The sequence below is a fragment of the Anas platyrhynchos genome, chromosome 2, assembly GCF_047663525.1.
Source record: "Anas platyrhynchos isolate ZD024472 breed Pekin duck chromosome 2, IASCAAS_PekinDuck_T2T, whole genome shotgun sequence".
Classification (NCBI taxonomy): Eukaryota; Metazoa; Chordata; class Aves; order Anseriformes; family Anatidae; genus Anas; species Anas platyrhynchos.
The window spans coordinates 25,868,909-25,895,401 of NC_092588.1; the positions used below are offsets into that span (position 1 = coordinate 25,868,909).

The window sequence follows — 26,493 nt, forward strand, 5'->3', positions numbered from 1 at the left end:
AACAAATGGATGATCCTAATGTGCTAATACTGTTGATTTTGTTCTTCCACCTCCTGTTCCTGACACAACATCCGAACTACCACCTTTCACTGGATAATTAAAAAAAATTATATAAAGCTACATGATGGCTTTTTATCCTTTAGCATTATCCTTCAGCATAGTTCTCATTCACTGACAAAGTTGTGAATGCAAATATAACATTCCTGACCGAACAGGCTAAATCAGTGGTGCCCAACCCAGAGCCTGCGGACCTACTTTGGTCTACCAGAATACCTTCTCTGGTCATAGCTTGCTCCTTGTTAATATGTTCCCCAAAATCTTTGCAACTCATCCTCTGTTAAAAAGCAAAATCTGCATTGCCTGCATGAGCAAAGTGTTGCTCCTTTCTCCATATGGACGTGGAGGACAAATGACAAGGAACACTGCAGATAAGATGGAGGCACTTCTGCTGACAAAATCAGTTTGCTGGGGTCAAAAAGCAGTTAATCTTGACAAAATATCCTGGACCTACAAAACAGGCCTGGAGGAACACTGACATGATGAAACAATATCCAGTACAACCTACCACATCATGAGAGCACCTTCCTATAGCAACACATTTTCTTGAAGCAGGTTTCAAATTGATTTGTTGGCATATAGTAAAATAAAATATAAAGAGAGGAAAAAAATTACCTTAAATGATAGATGAAGTACCTCAGCCTGAGGAAGTAAAGGAGTAGTCGCAATTGATGTAATGCAAATATTTAAACTCACATGTACTAAACCTGTAACTTTTATTTTGACTACTTCGTATAATTTCTGAGGCATACAAGGCATACAAGGTCTTTTTAAAGAACGGGTTAGACAACATTTGTTGGAAATTATTTACTAAATCAACTAACTTACTTGGAGAGTAAGAAAAATAATAAAAAAAAAGCTATATTTTGGAGCACAGAGTGTCCAGAAACAGTGTGCTCAAGAGCCAAGAGCTTGTGGTTTTTTGTTTGTTTGTTTGTTTGTTTGTTTTGGTGGTGGTTGTTTGTTTTGTTTTGTTTTGTTTTATGTACAGTGATCAGTCTATCAAAAGCCAACTGCCTTCCCTTACAGATCTTGCCTTTCTTATATCATCAGTCCACTGCAACTACTTCATCCCTGCTATAGGAATACTTTATGACTCACTGACTAGTAAGTCTGAAAGGCGGACCATTTAGCCCAGCAGCTGGCAGTTTTTCAGGGGTGAGGTTGCTTTTTGGCCCCTTCAGATGATAAGAAAGTAGGCATGCTGGCAAGACTTGCAGGAGCCAGCCGATGCTGCCTCTCAGCTCTGTGGCTGCACTGGCTCTGCATGCAGGAGACTCCCAGTTCTGCTGGGCTCCTGCTGAACCCCCTGTGGCCTCACTTGGATGTTTATCCCAAGATGTTTCAGCTCCTGCTTCGTGACCATGCTCAGCGTCACCCAAAATCTGTGTGCTGTCTTTGCTTCCTGAGCTGTCACTCCGAGGATCTGTATAATGATGAGATTAGCCATTTTAGGGGAGGCAGGCAGTGGGTGAGATCAAGGAATTCTATCCTTCATCCTCAGGACAGTAGAAGAATCTCCACTAATGACCTAGATACAGTAATTTTATAGGTTGGAGTCTAATGCCAGCACTGTAACTGAGGTGGGCCATTGTGTTACTCGTACACTTTTGCAGTCTTTTTTCAGATCTGCTTTCTGCGATTATAAATACAGAACCCTGCAACCTTCAGGAGTGGCAGCAGATGATTCATGACAGCTCTGAGCACAAGGTTATGCATTTTAAATGGAAAAATATAGGGGCAGTGTAAAGTATGCAACTCTGAAAGACGTTTCTACTCAGGCTTTTTCATTGCCTGTGGAAGCAAGGGTACTGAACAGAAATATAGACAAGCTGAATCTGCTTGTAAGTAATATGTGATCTTAGTATAAAACCAGAAATTAATATTTTATATTCTTGGTATTCTGCTGAACTTACCTTATCACTTCTTCCCAGTTTGCCTTACTGAAAGTGTAAGTATGCCCTTCATCCTTCATGAGCAGGGATGCTGGGTTTTCTTGCCATTATCATTTATACATACCCTGCCTGTGTTTGCATCGTGAGAAAAGGGCACACACAAAATCAGATCGTATTCAGATACAGATAACAGGGAAAAAAAAAAAAAAAGGAAAAAGAAAAAAAAAACAAACTGATTATGCCATGGGTATTTATCTGCAGCTTCCCTGCTGTACAGTCTGCCAGGATTGTTTCATTCTGCTGTGGTGCTCAAAGACATCTGTCATTTTCTTAGGCTGATTTGTTGGATTACCCAGGTTATATCATTTTGGGTGGCATATTTTGCAAGTGAACATATTTGTGGTATGTTCCTGAAGACACGTTCTTCATTTTGAGATTTGGGTATTTTTTTTTGTATTTATTTAATCATCTTTTAACCTTTACAACTCCCACACACATTCTCATTTTGTATCCGCTGGTAAATTTCCCAGCAGAAGAATATAACTCCACCGGAGCATATTGTACTTTTAAATGCTGTAAAGAAAACAGAACCCTTTCTGCACTGTGCTGTTGCTATCATTAGTAACGCCAGAGCAATAGCGAAGCGCGAAGCCTGCGAGCAGAGGCGAGGCTTCTGAGAAAACACCCATCTCAAATATGCCCTCCCTGCTTATTCAGGCCGCCCCATTCTTTCTAGCAACAGCTCAAAACTCCAGCACAAATCATCCAAAAGTGTGTCGGAGCCTGCATGCACACGACGAGCGGTCGGGTGAGCTGGCTGCCCTCATTTCTGCAAGCAGCAGGATGCGGCTGTGCCAGAAGTCCCCTTGGGTGCCCAGGCCTGGGGCTGCTGGCTGAGGGTCCGTCCGTGCCCCAGGCTTGCTGGAGGCTGCTGGCTCCCCGTTTGCTGTCACCCCAAAACCCCAGATGCTGCCTGGTGGAGGTGTCTCTACTTTGTGGAGAGGCAGAAAATGGAGTGCTTGTGGAAGACCATTCACGTAGGGGAGATGAGCAGCCAACACATCCCGGGGGGCTGGGAGCAACCGGCTGGTCAGAGCCTCCCGAGCACACGCTTCTGCCAGAAAACAGCCGGCTGCAGCCCCACAGCTCAACCTCCTCCCTGACCAAGGGGCTGTGAGAAGCGGGCCGAGGAGCCCCCGGGGCACACAGGGGCCGATGGAGGGCTACGGGCCGGGGGGGGGAGGCGCTGCCCGGGGCCGTGAGGGGAAGCCGAGGGGGCGGCTCCGGAGGCTCCCCCCGCCCGGCTGGGGCACACCCGGGCTGGGCTGGGAGCGGGGCGGGCCGGGGCTGGGGGCGGGGCGGGGCGCTGCCTGCCGCCGAGCCCCGCGGCGGAGCGGAGCGGAGCGGGGCGCTGCCTGCCGCCTGCCGCCGCCCCCGGAGCGCAGCCTCCTCCCCATCCGCTGCCTGAGCGGCGTCCGGGGCTGCCACATCGGCACGGCCGCTCCGCCGGGCGCTTGCCGGAGCCGAGCGGGAGATGGGCGGCGCGGCTGAGGGGAGGCAGCGCGAAGGCGGCAGCGGCTGCGGTAGCAGCAGCAGCGGCAGCAGCGGCGGCGGCGGCGGCCGAGAAGCAGCAGCCGAAGCGCGGCCCCTTCCCTCCCGCCCTCCCCGCTGCCGCTTCCCCGCCCCCGGCCGGCCCTCGGCCGGGCTCCGCCGCCCGCAGCGGGCCATGGCGGGGCGATGAGGGAGCGGCCGCCCCTGGCCGCGGGCTGCGCGGGGAGGCGGGGAGCGGCGGCAGGAGGAGGAGGAGGAGGAGGAGGAGGCGGCGACGGCTTCGTCCCGGCGGAGGCGGCGGGGGCCGGCGGGCTGCTGCTGGGGCCCTACGGCGAGCAGGGCGGGCTGGCGCCGGCCGAGCTGCTGCTGTGCCAGCTGCCCGAGGCGGGCGGCGGAGGGGCCGGGCTGGCCGAGCCCCGGGGCTGGCGCTGCTCCTGCTGCCTGCTGGGCACCTGCTGGTGCAAGAGCTGCCTGGGCGTCTGCGTGCTGGCCGCGCTCTGCTTCGCCTCGCTGGCCCTGGTGCGCCAGTACCTGCGGGACCTGCTGCTGTGGGCCGAGAGCCTGGACAGCCTGGCCGGAGTGCTGCTCTTCACCGCCGGCTTCATCGTCGTGTCCTTCCCCTGCGGCTGGGGCTACATCCTGCTCAACGTGGCCGCCGGCTACCTCTACGGCTTCGTGCTGGGCATGGGGCTGATGGTGCTGGGCGTCCTGGTCGGCACCTTGGTGGCCCACGTGGCCTGCAGGCGGCTGCTGGCCCGCTGGGCGCTGGCCAGGATCCAGGGCAGCACGACGCTCAGCGCCGTCGTCCGCGTCGTGGAGGGCGGCAGCGGCCTCAAGGTGGTGGCCCTGGCCAGGCTCACACCCATCCCCTTCGGGCTGCAGAACGCCGTCTTCGCGGTGAGTCCCGCACGGGGCCGGCTGGAGGAAGCCTCGGAGCCTCGGTGCCCTTTAGCGGTGGTAAAACTGAGCCCGCTGCCTCCTGCTAAGCATCGCCGCGTGTCCCCGAGGAGGCGCGCTCTCTAGGTGCTTCGTTCGGTGGCACTGCCTGAGAGTTACGGTCTGCTTGCCCCCTTTCGAGGCTTAGGCATTGGGAGGATGCACCGAGATGCTTTGTAGCAAAATCTGTGGAAGGACTTGGCAGCTTGTGTCTTGTGAAGTGATCCTAGTGGGTGGAAAAGTTGTATTTTCAAGCAGCCTCGTCTAAACTACTCCCTAACCTACTTAACATCAATGTTTGCATTGCAAAGAAAGCAGCGCGCAGATTAAAGTTCTTTGGTTGATGTATGTATCATGCATCTAGCAAATCCATACATGGCGTTAAGTCCTTGCGTGTGAAAGAGGCAGCGTGTTTTGGGCAGAGCAGTATGATACAGACAGAGCTGGAAAGGGACTCGGTACATCGGTGAAAGTGAGTTCAAATGAGTCTGGCAAAGGGCTGGGTTGCTTTTCTTTCCTGCTTCCAGATGAAGATAGATGCATACTGTACGAATAATTTATTATTTAAAACTTGCAATCTTTCTGTCCTTTTTGATCATCTCAAAGGAAACAGTAAGGAAGGACACGGTGTATACCTTTTTGAGTTCACGCTGTTGATGAGGTGCCAATCTCAGACCTCAGCTCTTCCCAAATGCTTTGTCTAAAGAATCTGTTTCAGACTGTAGTATGCCTCGGTTGTGTCTGCTAACTTGGAGAAATCAAAACAAAGCACACCAGATTGGGCAATATTTTTAATGTTTAACAGTAACTCCTATGTGCTTTAAGGAAGAGACCCTATAAATAAACCATTTGGTCTGCCACTTTCTTACGGCACACTATCCTTTCCTCATTTGCAGTCCTAATTTTGAAGCGCTTGCTTAATTTTGAAGAATCAGCTGGTTGAAGTGAGTAGATTACTGAATACCAAGTTTCTTATTGAAGCAGAACTTAAGCTAGTTCATCCACAGAATTTTCAGGGTTTCCCCTGCACACCAAATAAACGATCACTGTGTATAAAATTAATAGCAGATGCGGGTGCTGGGGCATTAGTCTCAAGAGCTGTAGCCACTTATTTCAAGTAGATCCTTTAACCATTTCCTTGTTAGGAATGAGAAGAATCTCATTTCATTTATGTTTTATATACTCCTCTGTATTGTTGTGGGACTGAGGATGCAGATGTGGCCAGTGGGACGAGGGCAGCAGGGAGCAGGGCAGGCAGCTCTGCCTGGGACCCTCCCGAGCCACAGGGTCCTGATGAAGCTTTTACGCCGGGACCCTTTTAATGGCTGGGAGCTGTCATGCCTTGGTTTTCCATAGCTCCTGGGTCTCACCCGAAGTAGTCAGCAGTGCTGTATCAGAAGAGACCAGAGAATTACCAAATTAAAATGATTTCCTTCCGGGCCTAACCATTCTGCTATGTCTGGAAACAATTCAGCAGAGTAGTCAGGCCAGTGTAATATTATAATGATGCTGTAAATCAGTATTTTGTATTCTCAGAGCACTGTGAGCTAAGTAATTTTCTTACTGAGGTTTCAGTGTAAAAATAACAAATAGGAAATGAGATGAAACTAGATTCTTGAGTAAGTCAAATAACTTGGATGTTGCTTGCTAAAATTAGTTTGGGGAGTTGCATTTATTACTCCTGATTTATTACTTTACAGCTTAGTCAAATAACGCAGTGTTCAATTTTTAATTGAGAACATTTAACATGAGCTGCTACGTTACTGAAAAATTAGAATGTTGCACCAAATCTGGGATTTCAAAGCTCTTTCTCACTTTGAGTCAAGTTTAAGGTATGTGTGAAATACAGAAGTCTACCAACACAGACTGAGCTGTGATTTCTTTGAAAACTGACTTATTTGAAAACTTAATGCACTACTTAAATTTAAAATGCAAGGGGATTTGGGGTGTCCTAGCCATCCATTTGTTCCCTGTGCTCACTACTTAAGCAATGAATTTGAAAAGGTTTGTTCTTAATAGTGAAGAAGAGTGAACTGAAGTCTTTAGAAAACTTAAGTATCTTTTAATTTTCCATCAGTCTGGTTTACGCTTGTTTTCTGCATTCATGTTTATAATTAAACTGGTGAGACTGAGTGACTGGTGATACTTGAATGAAAGGGAAGGGAGGAAGTGACACATGAGGTCTGGGGACCAAGTGATAACCTCGAGGTGAGAAGGGTCATCTGCAGGGCTGGCACACGCCGTGTGCTGAGTGCTGTGGGCAGCTGCAATTGCAGGGAAATTTATGGGAAGAAGGAAGAGAGCTTCCTGGCATTTGACTAGTGATAGGATCGTATTTTTGAAACAGTGTTAAGTAGAAAATTTCTATTTAAGAAACAGGAATTTCTTCTTAGCTTTTCACCAGGCGGACACAAACTCCTTGAGGCCATTCTGCGCTTCTCTGGGAAAGCACTGAGAATTGGGAGCAGCAGAGTAATATATTTACATGCCTTTTCTGGAAAACCTTGGGACTTGTAAAATGAAAGCATGTTTGTATATTTCTTTGAGTGGGTTTTGCTTATTTCTTGCTCTTGTAACGTGCTGCCAGCGTGGCCAGTGCTGTGCTGATAGCTCCTGCTGAAGTGTTTGCCCACACACAGCTCTCTCCCCTCTGCAACCCTGAACATTTTTGAAGGTAGGTCTGGATGGGGGCATGGTATGCAGGTTATCACCTCCTTCCAGCTAGTGGGTCCCTGGTGACAGATACATGCAAACTGATTATCTGCAGTACCTGGTGTAGCCTAGATCAGAATTCATAATTATTTTTTTTCTTTTCTGAGAGGGGTGTGATGTGGGAGAGGTAAGCTGACTAAACACTTTAGTGTCCAAGTGAATGTCTCTGGTTCCAGAAATATTTCACTAATACTTCTCAGTGAAGTGAGAGTTCAAAAAATGTTAAGTGCTTTGCAGGCACATATGCAGCCTGCTTACTTTGCTTGTTGGAGAGTTGGTAGCTATTTTTTGGTTGTTCTTGTTCTGTACTTTTTTTTTTTTTTTTTTTTTTTTCCCTCCTCGAGTAAGTGAAAAGCATCAGTATTGTCTTGTGCTCTCAGCTGCTAAGCCTACCTGATCTGAAACACGTGGACTCAGGAATTCAGGGGAGGGAAGTCTGCAGCAGTCCCCAGAGGCATGTGACCCCCTAACAGCATCCTGACACAAGCATTTGTTTTTTGACAGAAACGAACCAAAGGGGTCAGCTGCAAAGAAAGCACAAAAATTTTTATCAGACAAAGCCTGTCCAGGGCTCAGTGGGAGAGTTTCTGTTTAACACTGTTGTTAACAGAGCAGTTAGTTTGTTCTTAAATTTATTTTAACATGTTGCTACAGCCTGTAACACAGATGTAGCCATGCTTGCTTTGGGATTTTGGTGTTATTTTTCTGCTGACGTGAGCTTTCCCCAGAAACACTAGGAGCCTCTGTTTGGCGGTGTGGCCACACGGACTGCAGTTTGGCAGACCTCTAGAACAGGTACAAGTTTGCAGAAGGAAAGATAAGATAAGCCGTAAGTTTTACTGAAAATGTCTTTTTTTTTTCTTTTTTTTTTTTCTTCAGGTAGGGACACCATCTGTTTCTTACCCTTTCTGGGGGAGGAGATACTAATGTAGATCTAAAACCCACAAACCAGGAGTTAAAAGGACACCTACAGACTCTTTCTTTCCTCTCATTATCTCTCCTTTTAGTGGGATACACAAATCACAGTCCAGGGTGTCTGTTGGCAGCCTCTCCTTCATTTGGAAGCTGTCTCTCTCATGGCCCAGAGTGTCCGGATGCTTTAGGACAGATGTGCAAACACGCTCCTCTGCAACTAGAGTGTCCTTAATACATATTCAGAAATGAAAGAGGTGCCCAGGAGTGTTAAAACAATCTTTGGGAACTTTCCCAGCTCCATTAGGTCTAATGACAGTGTCCTACTTAGCAAATCTTGCCTCAGCATTAGTATATCAGAGACTTTTAATAGCAGTTCTTTCATTCTCTTGGCAATAAGGGAAGTTTTGGTTATGCATCCCTATTACATGGCCCAGATTACTATGATTTTTTTTCTTTTTAACTATTTTGAAAGCATCAGTCAAATATGAAGTTCTGACATGATTATGTAGCACTTTTTTATTAGAAATCTAAATTAAACTTGTGTAGAGAAGGAAATATATTATTTGTGTTGCTGATATATATTTAAGTCCATGGGGGCTGTAATTTGCAGCGTGAAGATTGGAATTGGCTTACTGGATCTTATTCCCATGAATTATTCTTGATCTTCATGCTCCATTGCATTTTCCTCCTCCATTGCCCTTCCTTCTCCCTAAAACTTTCCACTCATAGTGCTTAGAGCTGCGAGAATCCAGCATTGTGACTTTCATAGTAATCAAAGTTTATTTTAAGAATAGTATGATGAAATAAATAACTTCACTGCTATTCTCTTGTCTTCATCATTGTACAGAACTGTCAAGGTCAATAATTTCCATGTAGACTCCCAGTGTTAGGAGCTGTTCTTAATTAGAACTTCTTTTATTATTATTTGATCAACTGAATAGTCTAGAAAACTCATTAGATGGCTTGTTTCAAAATCGCCTTTTCTATAGACATTTTATTTTTAACCCATTGTTTCATTCTGTTTTCATCTTCTTGCATAAATATATATTGGACTCTTGGATCTTGATTTTAGTATTTTTTTCAATGTCTGATGATATTAAGTTAGCTAGTGCTATGTAAGCTGTTGGATATATAAACTGTCCATGTACAGGCTACAATGAGAAATTTCTCAGCAAAGAAACGAAGATCTCTTGAAATGTTACTCCTTTTTTTTTTTCCCCCAGGAAAAAAATAACAGAAACTATAGTCATATTTACTGTTTTGTTCACTAATTGAAGTTTGATATAAAATTGCCTTTGGTAGAGAATCTTCATGATGCCTATTTAGATGTCTATAGACATAATTGATATACATATATATCTTAATGAGCTATGTAACTCCAATTTCAGAGGCAAATTGTATTTGCCATTCTGTTTACCTTGATCTTATTTAGTACAGTGGCATTTTGAACAATAAGCTCTTTTATTAGATGCCATACTTGTAAAACCCATAGGAAATAGATGATATACATCAATTTTTGCTTTAGACTTTCACTTTTGGTAAAATACTTTCTTCGCAGTCTCATAAATTGCAGGGCTCTGTTCACCATGAAGAAATAAACGTCTCAAGCGAACGGTGTAATTGCATCCTTACTTACAACTTTTGCACAGAGATATTGTTTAATGTACGATGAAATTAAATAAAATGTAGTAACTTTAAAAAGGCCAGATGAAAACTAGCCACATATTGTTTTATTGTGTTCTCTGACAGTGAAAAGTTTGTTCTTATTTTTTGGCACAGATGTTTCTGGGAGAGGCAGTCTAATTGGTTACACATGTAGGTTGTGCTGTGGCTTCTTACATTATTTTTTTTTTTTATAGGTTACAGATTTGTCCCTACCCAGCTACTTGATGGCTTCTTCAGTTGGGCTGCTTCCTACTCAGCTCCTGAACTCATACTTGGGCACTACCTTGCGTACCATGGAGGATGTGATCGCAGAACAAAGTGTTAGTGGCTATTTTATATTCAGTTTACAGGTAAGTTAATAAGAGGGGTTTCATAGAGTTTGGTAACAGTAATGTCAGTCTGTGTCCACCTTCATAAGTGATTACTCTTGGAAACAGTCTTCTACTTGTGTTTGGGAACATTCTTTATCCATTTTATTTCTTGTTCATCTGCCGTACCAGTGGGATTTGAGATAGGATTTTGCTTCTGGAGGTAGTAGGCAAGCTTTCTCCCTATAGCATTGTCTCTTCAAGTCACTGAATCTTCACTTTGAAGACTGTGCTCTTAGGAATGTCTATGAGATGTAGAGATTTTGCACTGCTGGTTTCTCTTTGAGATTGTAGAGCCTCCAGCATAAAAGAGCTGGGTTATAGGATGTGTGGGGCAGATGCTTGTCTCAAGTATTAGGAGCTGCTCTCTGTTGGCATAACAACTCCCTAGTCTGCGGCAGCCGACCTCCTGCAGTCTGAGAGCTGAGCCGTGGTGTATGGTATTGAAAAGTAGCAGGTGTTTTAGAAGTGTTTAATTTATAACTTTGGTATTTTTAGTAGATTGTGTAAAGCTGAGGTGACACTCATTTTTCACGGGCATAATGACTGCTTGATAACCCAGATGGACAGGTTTCCAATGTTCTGCTTTCTTTTGGTTTTGTTTTTTTCCCGTTAAAGTTTAATTCTGTCATACCTCATGTGATACAAAGCAGAACTCGCTCAGTGTTCTCTTTTTCTATTTCTGCCACAATTTCGTCCTGTCAAGTTTTCTTCTGGTGCCCTCTGCCTTAATCTCCTGCCGAATTTTAGACTTGTCAAACCACCCCTACACAAAAGTCTGTGTGCTCCCAGCTGTAATATTCTTAGGGTGCTTTGACGCAGAACCTGTGCCTTGTTCACCGTTAACACTGAACACTTTCAGTTTTGCGTAGGTCTTTAGGATGAAAGGTACTGTGGAAGTATATTACTAATGCCTACATCAAAATATCCTAATTTTGCAAGGAGGTAAATTCATCAGAAGTGCACAGTACCTTTTGATGAGCTTAGCTGATGAAATAATTAGTCAGTAAATCTTAGGGATAAGCCTGAAGTTGGAGACAATTGCAAGCATAAAGGTAATGAACATATCAGAACAAGATTATATATTAGAGCCTTCTCTGACATTGTTGGCACTTCTAGGTTGTGTTAGACCAGCAGTTACCATGGTTTGCTGACTTGCAGTTCGTGCTGCAGTCATTTATCTTCCTCCTTTTATGATCACAAAGCTGATGTTTAACAGTGCTAAGATAAAACGCTAACTATGACCATTTTAACCCATCACCCTCCTGAAACTTGTATGTTCTTAAGTGGAACTTAGGAATGGAACACATTTACGTGTTGTTTTGTGTTATTTATCTGTTGTTGGAACACATTTAGAGGCTTAATAGAAAGGTTTGAGATTTAAAAATGCATTTGTGCATGTAAGGTAAATACTTTCAATAGATCAAATTGAAAATAAGTGGTTACTTGATTAATTTTCATTTTAGTTGTGAAGTGTTATTTCAGGAGTTAATAGTTTTTAGTGGTCTTTCCCGTGTTGTTCCCACCCCCCCCCCCTTAAGTTTTTGTTTTTTTTTTATAATGACATTGACTCTTTGTGTTTATGTGGGTTGCCAGTGCAGTGTAACTTGGTCAGGTAAGTGCAAGTTGAAAGTTTGAACAGAAGTGCTCACCACCTTGAGAGCAGTTCTTAAGAACTAACTGAGTAAGGCAAGAGGAGCCCATTAGTGGAGGAATTACTGATGTTCTCCCATTTTTTTTCTCAGGCATCTGCCTGGTGCTTTGCCTGGCTATGTGGCTTTGATGGGACTTTGGCTTAGTAAAATCCTTCACGTTTCACGGTTGTCTATGTGTACATTTTTTAAATTATTCATCTAGGCAACAGAGGCTACTGGTCTCAAACTAGTCAAGGTTAAATATTTGGGTAAGCTTTTAGAATAGTGTTTTTCCTATTAATTCAGAACATGGTATCCAGAGTCTCTTTTTGACATTTCAGTTGGCGGTCTTTTGAATCCTGTAACTTGAATTAGTGAAGGGAATAGTTTTCACAACAGGCAACGAGCAGGCTGCCCAGAGAGGTGGTCAAGTCTTCATCCTTGGAAGGTTTCAAGACCTGAATGGAAAAAAGTCCTGAGCAACCTGGTCTGATCTCAGAGCTAGCCCTGCTCTGAGCAGCACGTTGGGCTAAAGATTCCAATACGCCTTCATTGTGCAATTACACTATGGCCATACTTGTCAGTCCTTTTACTCAGTAATATTCTAGCATCTTTGATGCCATGCTGACAGATGTTTTAAGTGATGGTCCTTCATGTCTTGGAAAACATAGCCCTACCAATTAATGAAGTTCAGATTTTGGATTCCAGACCTTTGTTTTAAAGTTCTATTTTGTTTTCTTTCTTAAAGAAAGTTATGGATTTCAGCTAGTTTTATAAAACATTTTTTAAAAGTCAGAATATTTTACTTCTTTTAATGGGACTGTCATTATGAGACAGCTTGATTGTATTTGAAGATTTATATTTTTTTAAGGAGGATTTTGAGATTTTTCAGAAGACTGTAACCAGTGTTCTATTGAAACCAAAGGCTGACTGTCAGAAGTGTAGTCCATGCTACACTTTAACAAGTGATTACACATTAAACAAGTGATTTCTAAGCAAAAGTTGTCCTTGTTTATTCCTTGTGATTTCTATGGTGAAAGTTTAAAAAATTCTTAATACAATACTGAGCAAAAAAATGTAAACTAGAATTCTTACTTCTGGATTATATTTCCTCCTAAAACAAAAAAATGAACATCTGTTCCTCCCCAGAGCCCATCCTCTAGAAAGCAAGTACAACCCATACAGGCTCCTGTAAGTTGCTCAGAAACTGTGACTCTGTCCTATTTTTTCCTGATGTCTGAGAAGCAGCACTGCTGCTTTTTGCAGTCTTCCGTGCTGGCGGGGCAAGGATAAGAAGTTTTACTTCCTTTTCTCTGCATCACCCTGCCTCTGCTGTTTGGCAAGTTGCAGATAACCATTAATATTTTAACCTACTATTCATGTGATTTCTGGAAAATAGCTTTCTTGCTTTCTAGTGGTACACTGACATTTTTTTGTGGAGTTAGGTTTGCCAAGAGATATGGTGAGGAGTATGCTTTCTGAAAGGATATGGGGGAACAATGGAAACGCACAACCTCTATCTTCAAATCAATTAACACTTAAGTTCTATGTATTGTCTGTGTTTTGGTATGCTAGTAGCAGCATGCATTGACTTAGAACTACTTGTTGGTTAAGTCCATCTGCCTTTCAATGTATGAAGTATTAAGTCAATAGATGCCTCCATGAATCTTTACATTGATGACTTTGTTTTGTTCTGAACGGTTGCTCTGTATTCATGCTTACAGTTCATATAGCCTATATCACTCCTTTGTTTTATTTGCAGATTGTTATCAGCATTGGACTTATGTTTTATGTTGTTCACCGAGCTCAAGTGGAACTGAACGCAGCTATTGTAGCGTGTGAGATGGAAATGAAGACATCTCTTGTTAAAGACTGTCAGCCGAGCATCGGTGGTTCAATGACCTACTGCAACAAAAGGACAGTGGCGTTCTCTGGGGGAGGTGTCAATATTGTGTGATTTCAAGTATTAATAAAGTAAGGTTTTGTGAACCTAAGCTATTGCCTAGAAATATCTATGGACAATTCAACTAGCTTTGAAAAAAAAAAGAATTCATATGGTTACAGGTTGTACTATGGCACAAACCAACTGACCAGCTCTTGAATTGCACGTGGGGTGACTTCTAGCAAAAAACGGAAGATGGTGAAGTAACTTAAGATGTAAATGCAAGTCTGGCTGCACCTTTGGTCATTTATTATGCCTATCATGGCCTGTAGTCTGCACTTTAGTTTTTTTGTTTATTTTCTTTGCTCCTATAAACTGAGAAATGCTTCTATAAACTGAGAAAAGTAGCACAGAGGTAAATATTTTTCTGCTTAGCATTATTTATAAGGCTGAATAATTATATGCAGTAGAACTTTATTACTGATAAAGATGAATGAGAAAGTACGCAATTCAATGTATGTTATCCTTGAATGTGCTTTTGCTTCCAGACCTTGGAGTGTATTATTTTGCTAATGATGGGACCATTTGGCTTTTCCTTCATTTCTGACTGGGGGGGCAGGGGAAAGAGAGAACCCTATATAAAATTTTGGTTGAATGTATTTTTGTAAGTCATTGAAAATGTTGCAGAGCCATGCATATGTATTCACACAAGCTTAAATCCTACATTGTGGGACTGAAGTGCTCTTAAATAACATTTTAAGTTACACTGTGTAATATGCAAAGGAAAAGGGAAAATGCAGAAGTTATAATAGATTGCAGTGACTAGCACTATTTGAAGGAAACTTCATGAACTAGCTAACTGTTGAATTGGTTTTACCACCTTGGTGATTGTAACAAAGGGCTGTTCCATGTTAATCCTATTTATAAATACTTTTGATTGATGTTTTGCAGCTCACATACCTGAATATAATAAGGCTTCCAGAACAGGGAGCTAAATCTATCCTTCAAACAAAAAGTATGAGATATAACACTACTAATCTTACATGAAGGTGGCCTTTATTTTATAAGTAAACCCCTCCCTCCCTTTAAAAAGCTTTAAAAATTCAGTTGGTATTTTTTTCTAAAAGTTTTACTTTTTTTTTTTTTTTAAAGACGCAATCTATTATAAATTTCATCACAGTGAAGAAATGAAAACTAGAGGTTTTCTTTGGAAAAATAAATAATCCAGTAATGGAGGAGGACAGTAATGTCTCTGAGACTCAGGAATTCTGACTCCATTTTTGCAAGACAACACTGTATTGGATAATGCTCCTTTTATGCGTGCTATGGACTGTTTTTCACTGCATTTGAACAGACTAGATAACCTGGTAATAATTCATGTGTGTGTGTATGCATGTATGTCTGTGTGGGCAAAAGGAAATCAATAATGCCTGAAGGTGACACATTGTGTGTGTGAGTTTCCTGTAGATATACACACCAATGTTCAATTGCTCAAACACACACAAGTCATCTGACACAACAATAATGTGTTACTTATTTTGTAGTCATTTTTGTGTAAGTTTTTGAGGATGCTTTCAGTCTTCGTGTTATTTTCTAACAAAACATGACTGTGCCTCCTTTTTGTAAGGCTGTTTGTAGGGTCCAGCCATTTTTGTCTTGTTGAAAACAATAGGTCTTCAAGGTAGATGGGAAGCAGAGATTTGGTAGCCTTTGGCAGTCTTATTGTGAGGATGTACAGTACGTGGGTAACTTGACAGCTAAGCATTCCTTGGTAATAAAATTGAATTTTGTTATTTAAATGTGTATCCTTTGCAGACGGCTGTTCTTGGGTCTTGTGACCTTAGGAACTAAACTAGTTAAATAACAAAGTTCAGATTGTCTCCTTTTTTGTTTGTTTTTTAAAAAAAGACAATCTGTATATACCTGGAAGTGTTCATTTACACAACTCTGCCTCTGACAGCTCCTGTGTGAAAACAAGAGAGCCAGATAACTTTTGATGGCGTTATTTGTCATCACAGTATGATTGAGCCCTTTCTTAACTAAACTTTTTAAAAGTGTTTTATTCCTTGGAATTCAACAATCCTTGAATAAATGAACTGATCTGAACTTTGCTCCATCTTGCTAAAAAACAGCAGTAGTGTTATGAAGAGGTTTTCTCTTTCCGTTTTTTAACTAACTTAAGGTTGTGTTGACTATTCAAGAACATTTCCCAAATATGTATTTTGAAGTGCTTTTATTTCCATGACACTTTGTAACCAGAGTAACTTCACTATGTGAACACTTTTGTAGTATGGAACTAGTTCTTAAGACTTTTGCATTTTGCTTGATACTTGTAATATTTGTGTACAAGTTAATGGGAAATGTGCATTAAAAGGAACTTTTCTGTACCATGCCAATCATAATTTTATACAATAAATTCACTCCAATTTCTTTAAAGAGATATGTATTAAATGTCTAGGTCACTACAAAGCGGTAGTTGGAAATAAGGTGCAATGAAGTGTTGTCTCTGTATGTGCACACAAAGGTACTTGTCTACCTTGAAGAAGTAACAAGTTAGGATTTCAGAATGAACTCCATGGGTGGTGAGTTACTGACGAGGGAAGGGTATTTTAAAAATTATTATTATTTAAAGAAATACTTACTTACTTCTGTTAAATGCTTTGATGGTTGGATATCTGTAGCTGCCTTTTTGGATTGAAGAACAAGAGTATCCATGTGCTTATGAGAAGTGTGCTAATGAGCTGAAAGACTGATATTTTTAAATGCAAGAGCGATGTGATGAATTTTTTTCAGATATTCTTCCTACAATTAAAGATGGTATGAACAGTTTAAATAATATGTGACAAGTCACATTCACAAATGCTTTTGTAGCTGCAGTGGTGGTGAAATTTCTGCTTTTTGTACACAAAACATACCTAAATTACAAGTCATGTAGAAGATAAAATTTCTGCAGCATGGCAACAGTTTTACTTCCTCCTCCTTGTGGGAAGAGCAACTGTGTAATAAATCTACCAAAATCTAACTTCATGCTGTCTGAGAGGAAAATCTTTTTTTTTTTTTTTTTTGTCCAACAGCTTTACATCCTATTTTCATACTTTTTTTTTTTTTTTTTTTTAAACATAAGTTCAGCTGGCATTGAGAGGTAAAATTTGAGGAACAGAGAAGCTGCTGTTCCATGGTGCGTGGAACATATCAGTTGCTATGTGTTCATTTTCATCATTTTGTCCAAGGCTGGTAGGATTTGGATTTTGACTGACCAAGGTAATCAGTGGCCTTGCAAATAACCTAGGATATAATGTGTAAGTAGAAACACTATAAATGCACTCCATTCACTCTGAGGTCATTCTTAATGACAGAAGCAAATAGCTGAAGTAACTATGACAGTTTTCCTCATGATAAATTCAAAATTGGTACCAGTCCCATCCATACAATAAGAAGATGGTTTGAACTGGAGAAATAGGAAATTGAATGCAGAGTAAAAGCTGATACGAACGCTGCACCTGATGGAGAACATGTAGTTGCCGCAGAAAGCAGCTTGTCCCTGGCCTCTTGCATCCCAAAGAATATGTATCCAACAATACGGGATAGGTCTAAGGCACAACCCCTTTTCATGGATATTGGCACTTGTGTGCTATTCTGCTGTACTGACTAATTTTTAATTTATGTTAATTTGTTTGTGATAAGTAGGAATAACTGAGTCTACAGTTTCAGTCCTTCTGTCCCTTTCCTCCTTCTGTAAGTTATTATGTATTGCTAAATTTAAAACTACATTTTAATCAAGTATTATGTTCATTAATGCAAGATAAGTCCTTCTGGCTGGCCATGTGACTAATGTGTAATTGGTTGTGTCTGGACTCTTGATTAATTTGGAAAATGATCAGGGTGAGATTAGCTGCGGTGAGTGTGCAAGGTCTTTCTTCTAATTATTTAGATAACATGGTGAGAAAAAATAGCAGAATAGGTTTATGGCAGTGTATCATTTGTTTTGCTTTGGGGGGGAAAATATCAGGAAAAGGGTTTGATCTGTTCTTACCTTGGGACATGAATATTGGGTGTCAGTTTGGAGGATACAAGGGAATTTTGCTGAGATGTAGCACGAGGAAACTTGGGCAGCTCGAGGTAAGCAGGTGCCTGGCTTGGTGAAGAGGGTGATGTAAAGCCTGTATCTTCAGGCTTTTTTTCTTTCTCTTTTGACATTTCAATCACATTTCTCCTATTAGAGCGCTTCAGTTTGTCTTGGTAACTGAGGTGCAAATGTATTTACTAAGTGATGTCCAGGCATCTGGCCCAAGGAGGAGCTTGGTAGGGCAGAGGCCCCAGCTCTGCCTGTGGAAGGAAGGTTTCTCCCTGCTCCCAGTGAGCTGCAGTTCTTTCCCTTAAAGGTTGTGGGTGGGAGGAAGGCAGGGAAGGCCTGTGGTGATGGACTATTCTAATAGCAAATTTTTGCTCGCTGCCTTAGAAATTTGATTGCAAGTATTCTCTGTTAAATGTGAGAAGTAGTAGGCGGTGAGGGAGTAGACTAATGATTTCTCTTTGACTCTGATTTTTGTGAGGGAGTAACAATTTGCTTCAGTAACAATTTGTTTCAGTACTAGATGAAACACCCAGGTGGTAGAGGGGTGGGATTTTGTTGTGGTGGTGGTTTGTTGATTTTTTTTCTGTTTTTGTTTTTCTTTGCGTTACTAGTGGAAGCAAACGATGCTGAAATGTCAGTGACAGGAAGTTAGCAACGATCGCTTTGATTCTTGGCATATTATGACTTTCAGATGTCTTTCACAGCTACTGGAAACAGTTTGTCAGAGGCAGCTAGGTGGCCTCTTAAGTATGAGCGTCTCCACTGACCGCATACCTCTGACGCTAGGGTCTGTTTTTGTCTCCTCAGCCAGCAAAGTCCAAGCCAGCAGCCTAGCTGGCTCCATGGATAGCTCTCATTAGAAGGGCAGAGAATCATTTGCTGCTGCCCCTCTGGTATCTTATGAGGGGGAAGTACATGGTGGTTGGTTCGCCTGCCTGAATTCCTAAGGCTTCCTTGTGGCATTGCTCAGCATAGCTCTAGTGGAGCTGGTGGAGGAAGCCAGAGGGGCAGGGATTGCTGAGGAGATGACAGAGGTTGCTTTCTCAAAAACAAACAAACACCAAAACAAAACCAAAAAATCCACAACCCATCTGCACCCTAACCCTCAGAAATCATAAAACTCACCCTGCTCTGTCAGTAAATGGATATCCTGAGAGCAGGGTGCTCCCACTGTGGAAGTGCTGGGGTGCAGTGTTGTGGTAGGCCTAAAGAGACCCGTCCTTGCAGCTGGTGCTGTGAATTGATTGGAAATAAGTGATTCAACACATCTTAGCACTGCACTGAGTTCTAGGGTTTGAGGACCCTGGGGATGATACCGCAGCCACACATGCAGCTCCAGGATCACTGAGAGCAGTGCTTCACAAGCAGAGCTGCTGCCTTTTGTGGGAAGTGGTTGCGACAGGACGTGTGTCTCACTCTGGTCTGGGTAAGAGCACGGTTATTTGGTGTTTCTGCACAGTGAGTTGAACTCTGAGTTTCACGGGGTTTCTTTTCACCGCAACTGAAGGAAGCACCCCCATGCATCGCTGCAGTGGTTTACCAGATGTGTGGTTACCATTTAGTTTGCAGCCAAACAGAAGACTCAGATACGTGTACGCATGCTGGCCCAGCATTAAACAGGTCTTTTCCTGTGGCTGGCTTCTTTCAGCTGAGGAATCTGTGTTTTTTCCGGCTACACCAGTCAGTCTAATAACAGATATCTCTCCCTGCAAATGGTGCTTCCTCAGATAAAATGGTTACGGCAATGCTGCTGTGTCTTTCAAACAAGCTTTGAGGTGGGAAAGTGGCACGGTCTGGAGGAAGAGCTCTGAACTCCTCCAAACCCTTGGCATTTGCGCTGGGGAAACCAATCTTGTGGTAATGACTTTTAAAAATGTTTCCATAAAGAAGCAGCTTGAGACTGGAATTGAAAACTTAAAGGAAGGAGGGGAAAAGTTGCAATTAGTGAAAGAGTATTAGTATACTTACCAGGAGGTAAAATCCTGGCAGCTATAATTAGATAAGGTTATTCTCCTCTTTTCAATGAGTCATTCCTCAGAGAATAGATTAAAAGCATTTTTTTTTAAATCCTTTTCACTTGTTAAAACTCAAGTAGAGAAAGGAGAGGGAGTTACAGAAGAATGTATTAACAAGCTAATCTTCAGAAAGTCTGGAATTGCAGAAAATGCAGACTCATAAAGATTACTGAATATTAACCTGGAAGCAAGGCAGGAATTTGCTTTTATTAGTGGTGGATATGTTGGTAAAAATCTACTTTTCTTCACTATGTCCCCTCTGATAAACAGTAAAGGAAAGATAGATAGCCATGTAGTTGGTGCCTGGCTAGATTTGTATCATATGGCTTATATTAAATTTCTTTTGGGGACAAGTCTGGGGATTCCATTTTGGGGGTTGCGTGTAGTGCAGAAGGTTTGCCAGGTCTATGGCTTGGGATCAGCCAAATGGATAGCAACAGTAGCATGTCACGAACTTGAGCAATAATTCCTTCCTCTTATCTTTGTGGACCTAAAGGAAGGCTGTTTCTGCCTGATAATGAATATCAATATCCTTAATGATATTTATATTATTTCAGGTATCTTTGATGGAAGCCCTTTACAGGTGGAATGTGTGCTTGCACTTGCCTAAGAGATGAATCTTCTCCTAAAAACCTAATTCACCTAATTATTTAAGCATTATGCTATCCAGGTTGGAAACCTCTGCCTCAAGTGAGGACACGTTGATCAGCTGAGGATCCTTTGAAAAGCAGTGTGTCCCCCCAGTTATAGCATTATAGAGTAATGAAAATTGTAGGGGACCCCTGGAGGTTGTGCAGTCCAGCCCCTGCTCAGGTGACATCCAGATAGATCAGGTTGTCCATGGCCACATCCAGCTGAGGCTTGAATATCTTCAGGGGTGGACGATCCCCAAGCCTGGGTGACCCAGTCTTGTCTCAGCCCACCCTCACAGTGGAAGCATTTTACCTGACACTGGGTCATTATTTCTTGCACTGCAGTTCAGAAGGTCGTGTTCACACATGCAGCCCTGAGGCCAGAGCAACGCACGGTTTTGCTTCGGTTTTGCTTGTCGTTCTGTGGTTGTAATGAAATGCAGGCACTTCACTGATTTCCATTGCAAAGCAGTTATTTGTGGAAGGTCTTGGATGAGGAGAAAAGCATCTCCAAACGTTGACCTGGCTACGCTACAGCTGGAGAGCAAAGACGAATATGAATTCCCAAGTGATATCTCCGACTAATTTTGGCTTTGTGCTGCTGAATATGTATTTTTGCCATTTTGTGGAGTAAGTTCTTAGACATGTCCCCAAACATTGAATTTTTGAATTGTTGTATTTAATTACTTAAATGAAGTAACTACACCATGTTATTTAATTTGTAAATTTTCATAAATTCCATTGAATTTATTGAACTGTTCTTTTTAAAAGTAGCATTAAAGTAATATCAAATAAAAATAATATTATAATGTCAGTCATTAAGGAAGGACAGCATGCTTTTCTTCATAGAGATAAATGTCTACAATAATGACAATTACTAAAAATGCCTACATGCTTCCAAATACATATTTTAAGTAATGCAAGGTTGCTGTGAAGCATTTGTAGGCCTGTGGAGTTCCAACAATTATTTTATCTAGAAAATTGTGTAAAGGTAGCAGGTGTTTAACTGTAGCAGTACAATGCTAATTCTACAAACAGAGGAGAAAAATATCTTAAAAAAGAAAAAAAAGTTTGAACTTCTTACAAGACACTGAAAGTCCTGGTGTGTCTAAAAAGTGTTAAATACCCAGAGACCAGCTTTCTGAAAGTACTTTGGTGCTGAAAGGATGTGTAAAGCTGGGTACCATGGGTCTCCAAGAGCACTTTGGTGCCTTGCAGCGCTGAACATTTCTGGGTGACATTTACCAGTATGTCTGAGAAGTGATCCACGACTTTGTCCTCTGACCTACTAGCATCTGTATTACTCCATCTTGCACTCAGTGAGACATAGTAGGGTCAGAGTGGGAGTGTAATGGCATCTTCTGCAAAGCAGCATTTTCCTGATCCCAATTCCTGGTGATTTCTGGACTTGGCAGGACTCGAATCTTCACTCACGCTGAATTGAGATGCTGTGATTGCAGTGTCCTTGGCTCTTTGAGAGGGACTGTGTCTTGCTGGGTTGCCTCAGGCATGCTTTCTTCTAGTTTGGGAAAGAGAAATTGAAGTGATAAACCTTCCTTGAAATTTTGCCAAACCTTGGTCTACATAGATGTCATTTAAATGCAAACTGCAGAACAAGCTCAGAAGCACACTTAATTTAATATAAATCACAAGCAAAGGATGTGAAACATCCTTTCCTTGTATTGAATCACAGGGCTGTGAACCAGACCTGCTCCCTAATAACATCTTAAATTTCTCAAGCTAAATCATGTGGGCTGGTGTGCTGGAGCTGTAAAGTAACGCAAAGCAAAAGCACTGCTTGCTATATATGGCCTCGCTTCACTGTAAAGATCTACTCAGCATATGTCTGAGATGATCTTGAAGGTAGGGCTGACACATTTTGCTTGTACTCTTTGTACTGCGCACAGGAAGAGAGAAGAGGCACGGAACAAAGAGGTTAGGAAATGAGTTGTTCGTGGACGTGGCTGCAGATTAAGTAGGCTAACAGCCTTGTGATCTCAGGCACACAGGCATTTTGGGCTTTAAAGCACATTTCTTCTTGATCTGACCAAAGGAACTTAGCAGCAGTACAATTTTAATCTGTACAGCAATTTTGCACAAAGGGTTTTGTGGGACTGCGTGCACAGCTTACGAGTCAAAAATCTCCTCTCAGATTCCCATCCTTGCAAAAACAACCTTGGAAGTCTGGCCCTGGGACAGCTTCTGTGAAACTAACTCTGAGATGCTGCGCTCGTGGCTTTGTAGGGAGGTACATCAGGAAGCAAATACTGCCAAATCAGGCTTGCAATTGCATGCAGTAGCATCCTGGTTTTACCCCAAAACACATCGGTCTTTCCAAGGATGTTTCTGATTCCCAGCAAGCGAAGAGAAGCACTCATTGTTGAAGGCAAATACCATTTGTTAGCAAAAGTCGGCTTGGGATAAAGTTTTATTCCATGTGGATATAATTCCTTTCAGTAGATGCAGTATGCAAGATCAGATCAACTGCTATTTGGCAAGGCTGAAATTTTGCATTAAGATAGAATTAGTATGCTTTATTATCTTGTGTCAATATTCTTACAATATTAACTTCACATGGATCTCAAGAACTCGGCATTATGTCTAGATTTGTGCCTTCTGATGTACACTTAACAGTTTGGGGATTTAGTAATTAAAATACAGATGGTGCCCAGCTAGTTTGATCATCTCATTAAAATGGAAATAGAGCAGATAAAAGCAAAACCAGTTGTATTTTAAAATTTAAGTAAAATGTAATCATATACATTTAAGATTATTTTATCAATATATTCATATATAAACGCATTAAATCTCTAGCTTCTACTTAAAGGCTTAAGAAGTGTGCTGGGGTGAAAAAGTGGTACATTGAATATGCAAAACTGGGGGGGGGGGGGGTGAGAGAGAACTCCCCCGCTGTATCTGACATCCTCCCCTTGTTCTGCATAAGAAAAAAAAATCCTCATTTTCCAAGTGTTCTCCATTTTTTCAAGGGGCTTAGATCTTATAGATCTAACAGAATGCAGGAATATTGATTAAAACATTCCCTTTACATTCATCTGCAGAGACAGGAAATAAGTTCAACAAATATTTAGTTGATATTACTTATCAAAAAGAATAATAGAAAAGGAATAGCTGTCCTTCCCTTTGTCCCTCCTTCCCCTTGAACATAGGGATGAGGTTTCCAGCAGCACTTCTGGAAAATGTCAAAGTTTTGACTTAATTAAAGTCTGAGTTGAGCACAGAGGTAAGCTCATGCATTTTTGCAAAACAGTGGTTTGTAAAGTAGTGCAATATCCCCCAAAGAAAGCTCTCATGTTAAATGTTAGATTAAGTGAAATATTTTAATCCTTCCATTATTGAAATACCATTCTTTTAATAATCAGAGTAATATTTAGTGGAGAAAACCTGCATAAAAAATAAAAGGTATGTTCATTCATTGTGAGCTACAGATGGCTCGACCTCTTGTGGAACAGTATATTGCAGTCTAGGTCAGAGTGAAGGAAAAAAAAATCACTAAAAATATAAGGACATTTTTAGGTAGGTAGGCAGGCTGGCTACATTTAGGCAGACAGGCACCCTTTTATACAGTGCTCATTTTGACCATCTTTCTCTCTTCCCCCATTTCCTACTCTCAAAATGGATTCCTTGTATTGACAAGGTCAGTATCTGTTACAGAATTATTTATTATTATTATTTTTATTTTTGGAAAATGGCTGGGATTTCAGAAGATTGGGAATCTTTGGGACTCCTGTGGCAGCAGGACTTGCTCCTGTCTCTTTAGCGGAGCTGCTTCTCCCTTGACAGCTCGTTCTGCCCTTGCACTGCTGTCTGCCTGGCTTTTCACTTGCAGCAGAAGAGGCAAAGATCAGCTGCCACGTGCCCCCCAGATTTGCCCATAATAAGAAGACAAACTGATGCAAGCCTGACCTTGAGTTTTCTTTCAGAGGGATGCTTTGGGGTAGAAAACTGCTTTGTATTCTGTTAGCTTGACCCATTTGCGTGCAGAGCAGTAATCATCTCTCTTCAGATTTAAAATAAACAAAGGAACAAAAACCAACCAGTCAAACACCACTGAGTCTCTGGGTCTTATTAGGAGCTTCCTGGTGCTGATTAATGACTTCAGCTAATTAATGGGGGAGTGCCCTGTGTGGTCATAAGGGAGGGGAGTTCTGGTCTGCAGCCTGTAATCTCCCTGTCTGCGTCTTCCCAAGAAATGATTTGTGCAGAAAGCTGAATGATTATTGATTATAGGATCCTTATGGTCTGTGCTGGGTGGAAGAAGTGGGGAGAACAACAGCAAAAGTTCTTTTCTTCTCTTTGGTCTCTTCTGCTAATGATTTACTTCCACCAGCGCTATCTAAAGAGGAGCGGCACAGTTTGGCAAGCAGGTTGACAGGCCATAATTAACAGGGAGCTAAGCTGTGAACATACTAATAAATTGCGTGCGTCTGGGGCTGTTGGCTGGCACCGAGACGTAGTGTCATGGAACAGCCTCTGTCTGTACTTTTCCTGTTAAACAGGGCGGAGGCATCCGCATTCCCTGCTGGATGAATGCCCCAGCCATGCTTGCTCCCGGCTCATCCTGGAAGCCTTTAGGAGGATGCTGGTTAGCTGGGGGACCCTCCTGGGGACTATTTAGTCATGTACCCCAGTGAGTGAATGCTCGAGGACATTCCCTGGTGCTTCTTAACTTACTGATATATATTTTTTTTTAATTTTTTTTTTTTCCAGCTGTGGAGTGGTTGCAGATTTTTTTTTCCTGCTTTCTGGGAAGCGTACTTTGAGAAACTGCTTGCAAAAAGGTAGATCCAAAGCACAGCCTGGCCAAACCACCTGTGGAGCAGGGTGGTGCATGTGTATGCTGCATGCTAGAGTATGTGAAATCAGAAAAATACAAATTTATCAGACAGCAGCTGTGGGAAAGCAGTGTGGGCTGCCATGATGCCATTGTAATCATGTACAGCTGTCCTCAGTGGTAACACTCACACTAAAGCTGCACATGGATAACCCTTCTCCTGTTGACCAAATCTATATACCTCAAACAGTCTCATTGCTTGGTGGCCTTCCAAAATCCAGGTCCCCACAAAACTAGCATGTTTGAATCAAAAAAGAAAAGAAAAAAAGAAAAAAAGGGGGGGGGGGGGGGAAGGAAGGGCTGGCCTGTGGCAATAGCCCTATATTAGAAGCAGGAAGTCTGAAGCTGTCTGCTGTGATCTGGGGGAAGCATTTTTGTGCTTCTGCTCCTCATCTGTAAACAGAGATGGTTTCAGTTTTTGTGTGTGCTTAGGCTGTGGCAGCACGGGCTTGCTCATGGTGCAAGCAGCTACAGGCTTACTGCAGAGGGATCCTGCAGCTGCCTGACACCTCCAGGCTCTGCTGTAATGTTGGCAACTGAGAACCGGGTCATATGTAGCTCTCCAGATGATGGGGATTTGCAATTCCTTAGAACATACAGAAAAATCTCCCTGGGGGAGTAAAGACTGTATTTAGTTTTCACTCCTCCAATGTGCAAGAAACCTTCTCAGGGTTTTAAGTTAGGAAGGGATTTATGGTAGAAGTTATTATATGACATAATTACTTGTAACAGCAGGGGACCAAATGCAAGTAAAAGGATGGGGGAGGCCGTGTTAGGGCAGCGTGACTGTGATTTGGCTGTGTGCTTGTTTGTACATAGCATCTAATCACTTGTCTATAGCTATGCAGCACTGGAATCCTGCAGAAATACTGTATCTCTATCCTCAAAAATGAGATGCCAGCTATAACTGTGTGCTATGAAATATTCAGCACTGCCTTCCTACTGCAGAGAGTTTGAAAGACGTGCTGCTAATGTTGGTGTAACAGTGTCTCGTCTGATTTCACACTCAATACAGTCTGTGCTGGCTGAGATGCCACACGGACAGCTGATGTCTGTCAGTAGCTGGCTTGGGGACTGAGTGGTGAGGAAAGGTAATTGGAAGAGTAATTAGATTCCAATTAGTAGCTGTTAAGGCATCTGCCTTCTTTAGCTTGTTTTCCCTTGCAGTATTACACAGTCTTCCTAGGTGACAAGCCACGAGCAGATTTAATAGGCTCTGGATGTTTCAGACGACTTGAAGCTTCATGCTTCCACATTTTGTTGACTTTTTGAAAACTAAAGTATCCGGAGTTGTGGCTGTGAAA

At 42.2% G+C, this 26,493-nt stretch overlaps 1 protein-coding gene and 2 long non-coding RNA genes across 3 annotated transcripts; 2 read left to right on the plus strand and 1 right to left on the minus strand.

Annotated features, from left to right (window-relative positions):
• The first annotated feature begins 3,543 nt into the window (after nt 1–3,543).
• On the plus strand, nt 3,544–16,053 carry TMEM64 (transmembrane protein 64). Its single transcript, XM_027452452.3, has 3 exons — nt 3,544–4,400; nt 9,926–10,081; nt 13,496–16,053. The coding sequence occupies exons 1-3, from the start codon at nt 3,690–3,692 to the stop codon at nt 13,688–13,690; spliced, it is 1,062 nt and encodes a 353-aa protein (XP_027308253.1). The 5' UTR covers nt 3,544–3,689; the 3' UTR covers nt 13,691–16,053.
• A 5,154-nt stretch (nt 16,054–21,207) lies between these two features.
• Nucleotides 21,208–24,412, minus strand: LOC113842886 (uncharacterized). The gene is made up of 2 exons (XR_003495763.3): nt 24,262–24,412; nt 21,208–21,856 (listed from the first exon to the last, which is right to left on the minus strand). It is a non-coding gene; the product is annotated as an uncharacterized lncRNA (long non-coding RNA).
• A 99-nt stretch (nt 24,413–24,511) lies between these two features.
• Nucleotides 24,512–25,367, plus strand: LOC113842595 (uncharacterized). The gene is made up of 2 exons (XR_003495104.3): nt 24,512–24,985; nt 25,066–25,367. It is a non-coding gene; the product is annotated as an uncharacterized lncRNA (long non-coding RNA).
• The last annotated feature ends 1,126 nt before the right edge of the window (nt 25,368–26,493 follow it).

Coding starts and splice junctions, on each gene's coding strand:
- TMEM64 (XM_027452452.3), top strand. CDS start 3,690: ATGAGGGAGCGGCCGCCCCTGGCCGCGGGCTGCGCGGGGAGGCGGGGA. Junction 4,401..9,925: donor TGCAGAACGCCGTCTTCGCG/GTGAGTCCCGCA, acceptor TTTTTTTTATAG/GTTACAGATTTGTCCCTACC. Junction 10,082..13,495: donor ATTTTATATTCAGTTTACAG/GTAAGTTAATAA, acceptor TTTTATTTGCAG/ATTGTTATCAGCATTGGACT.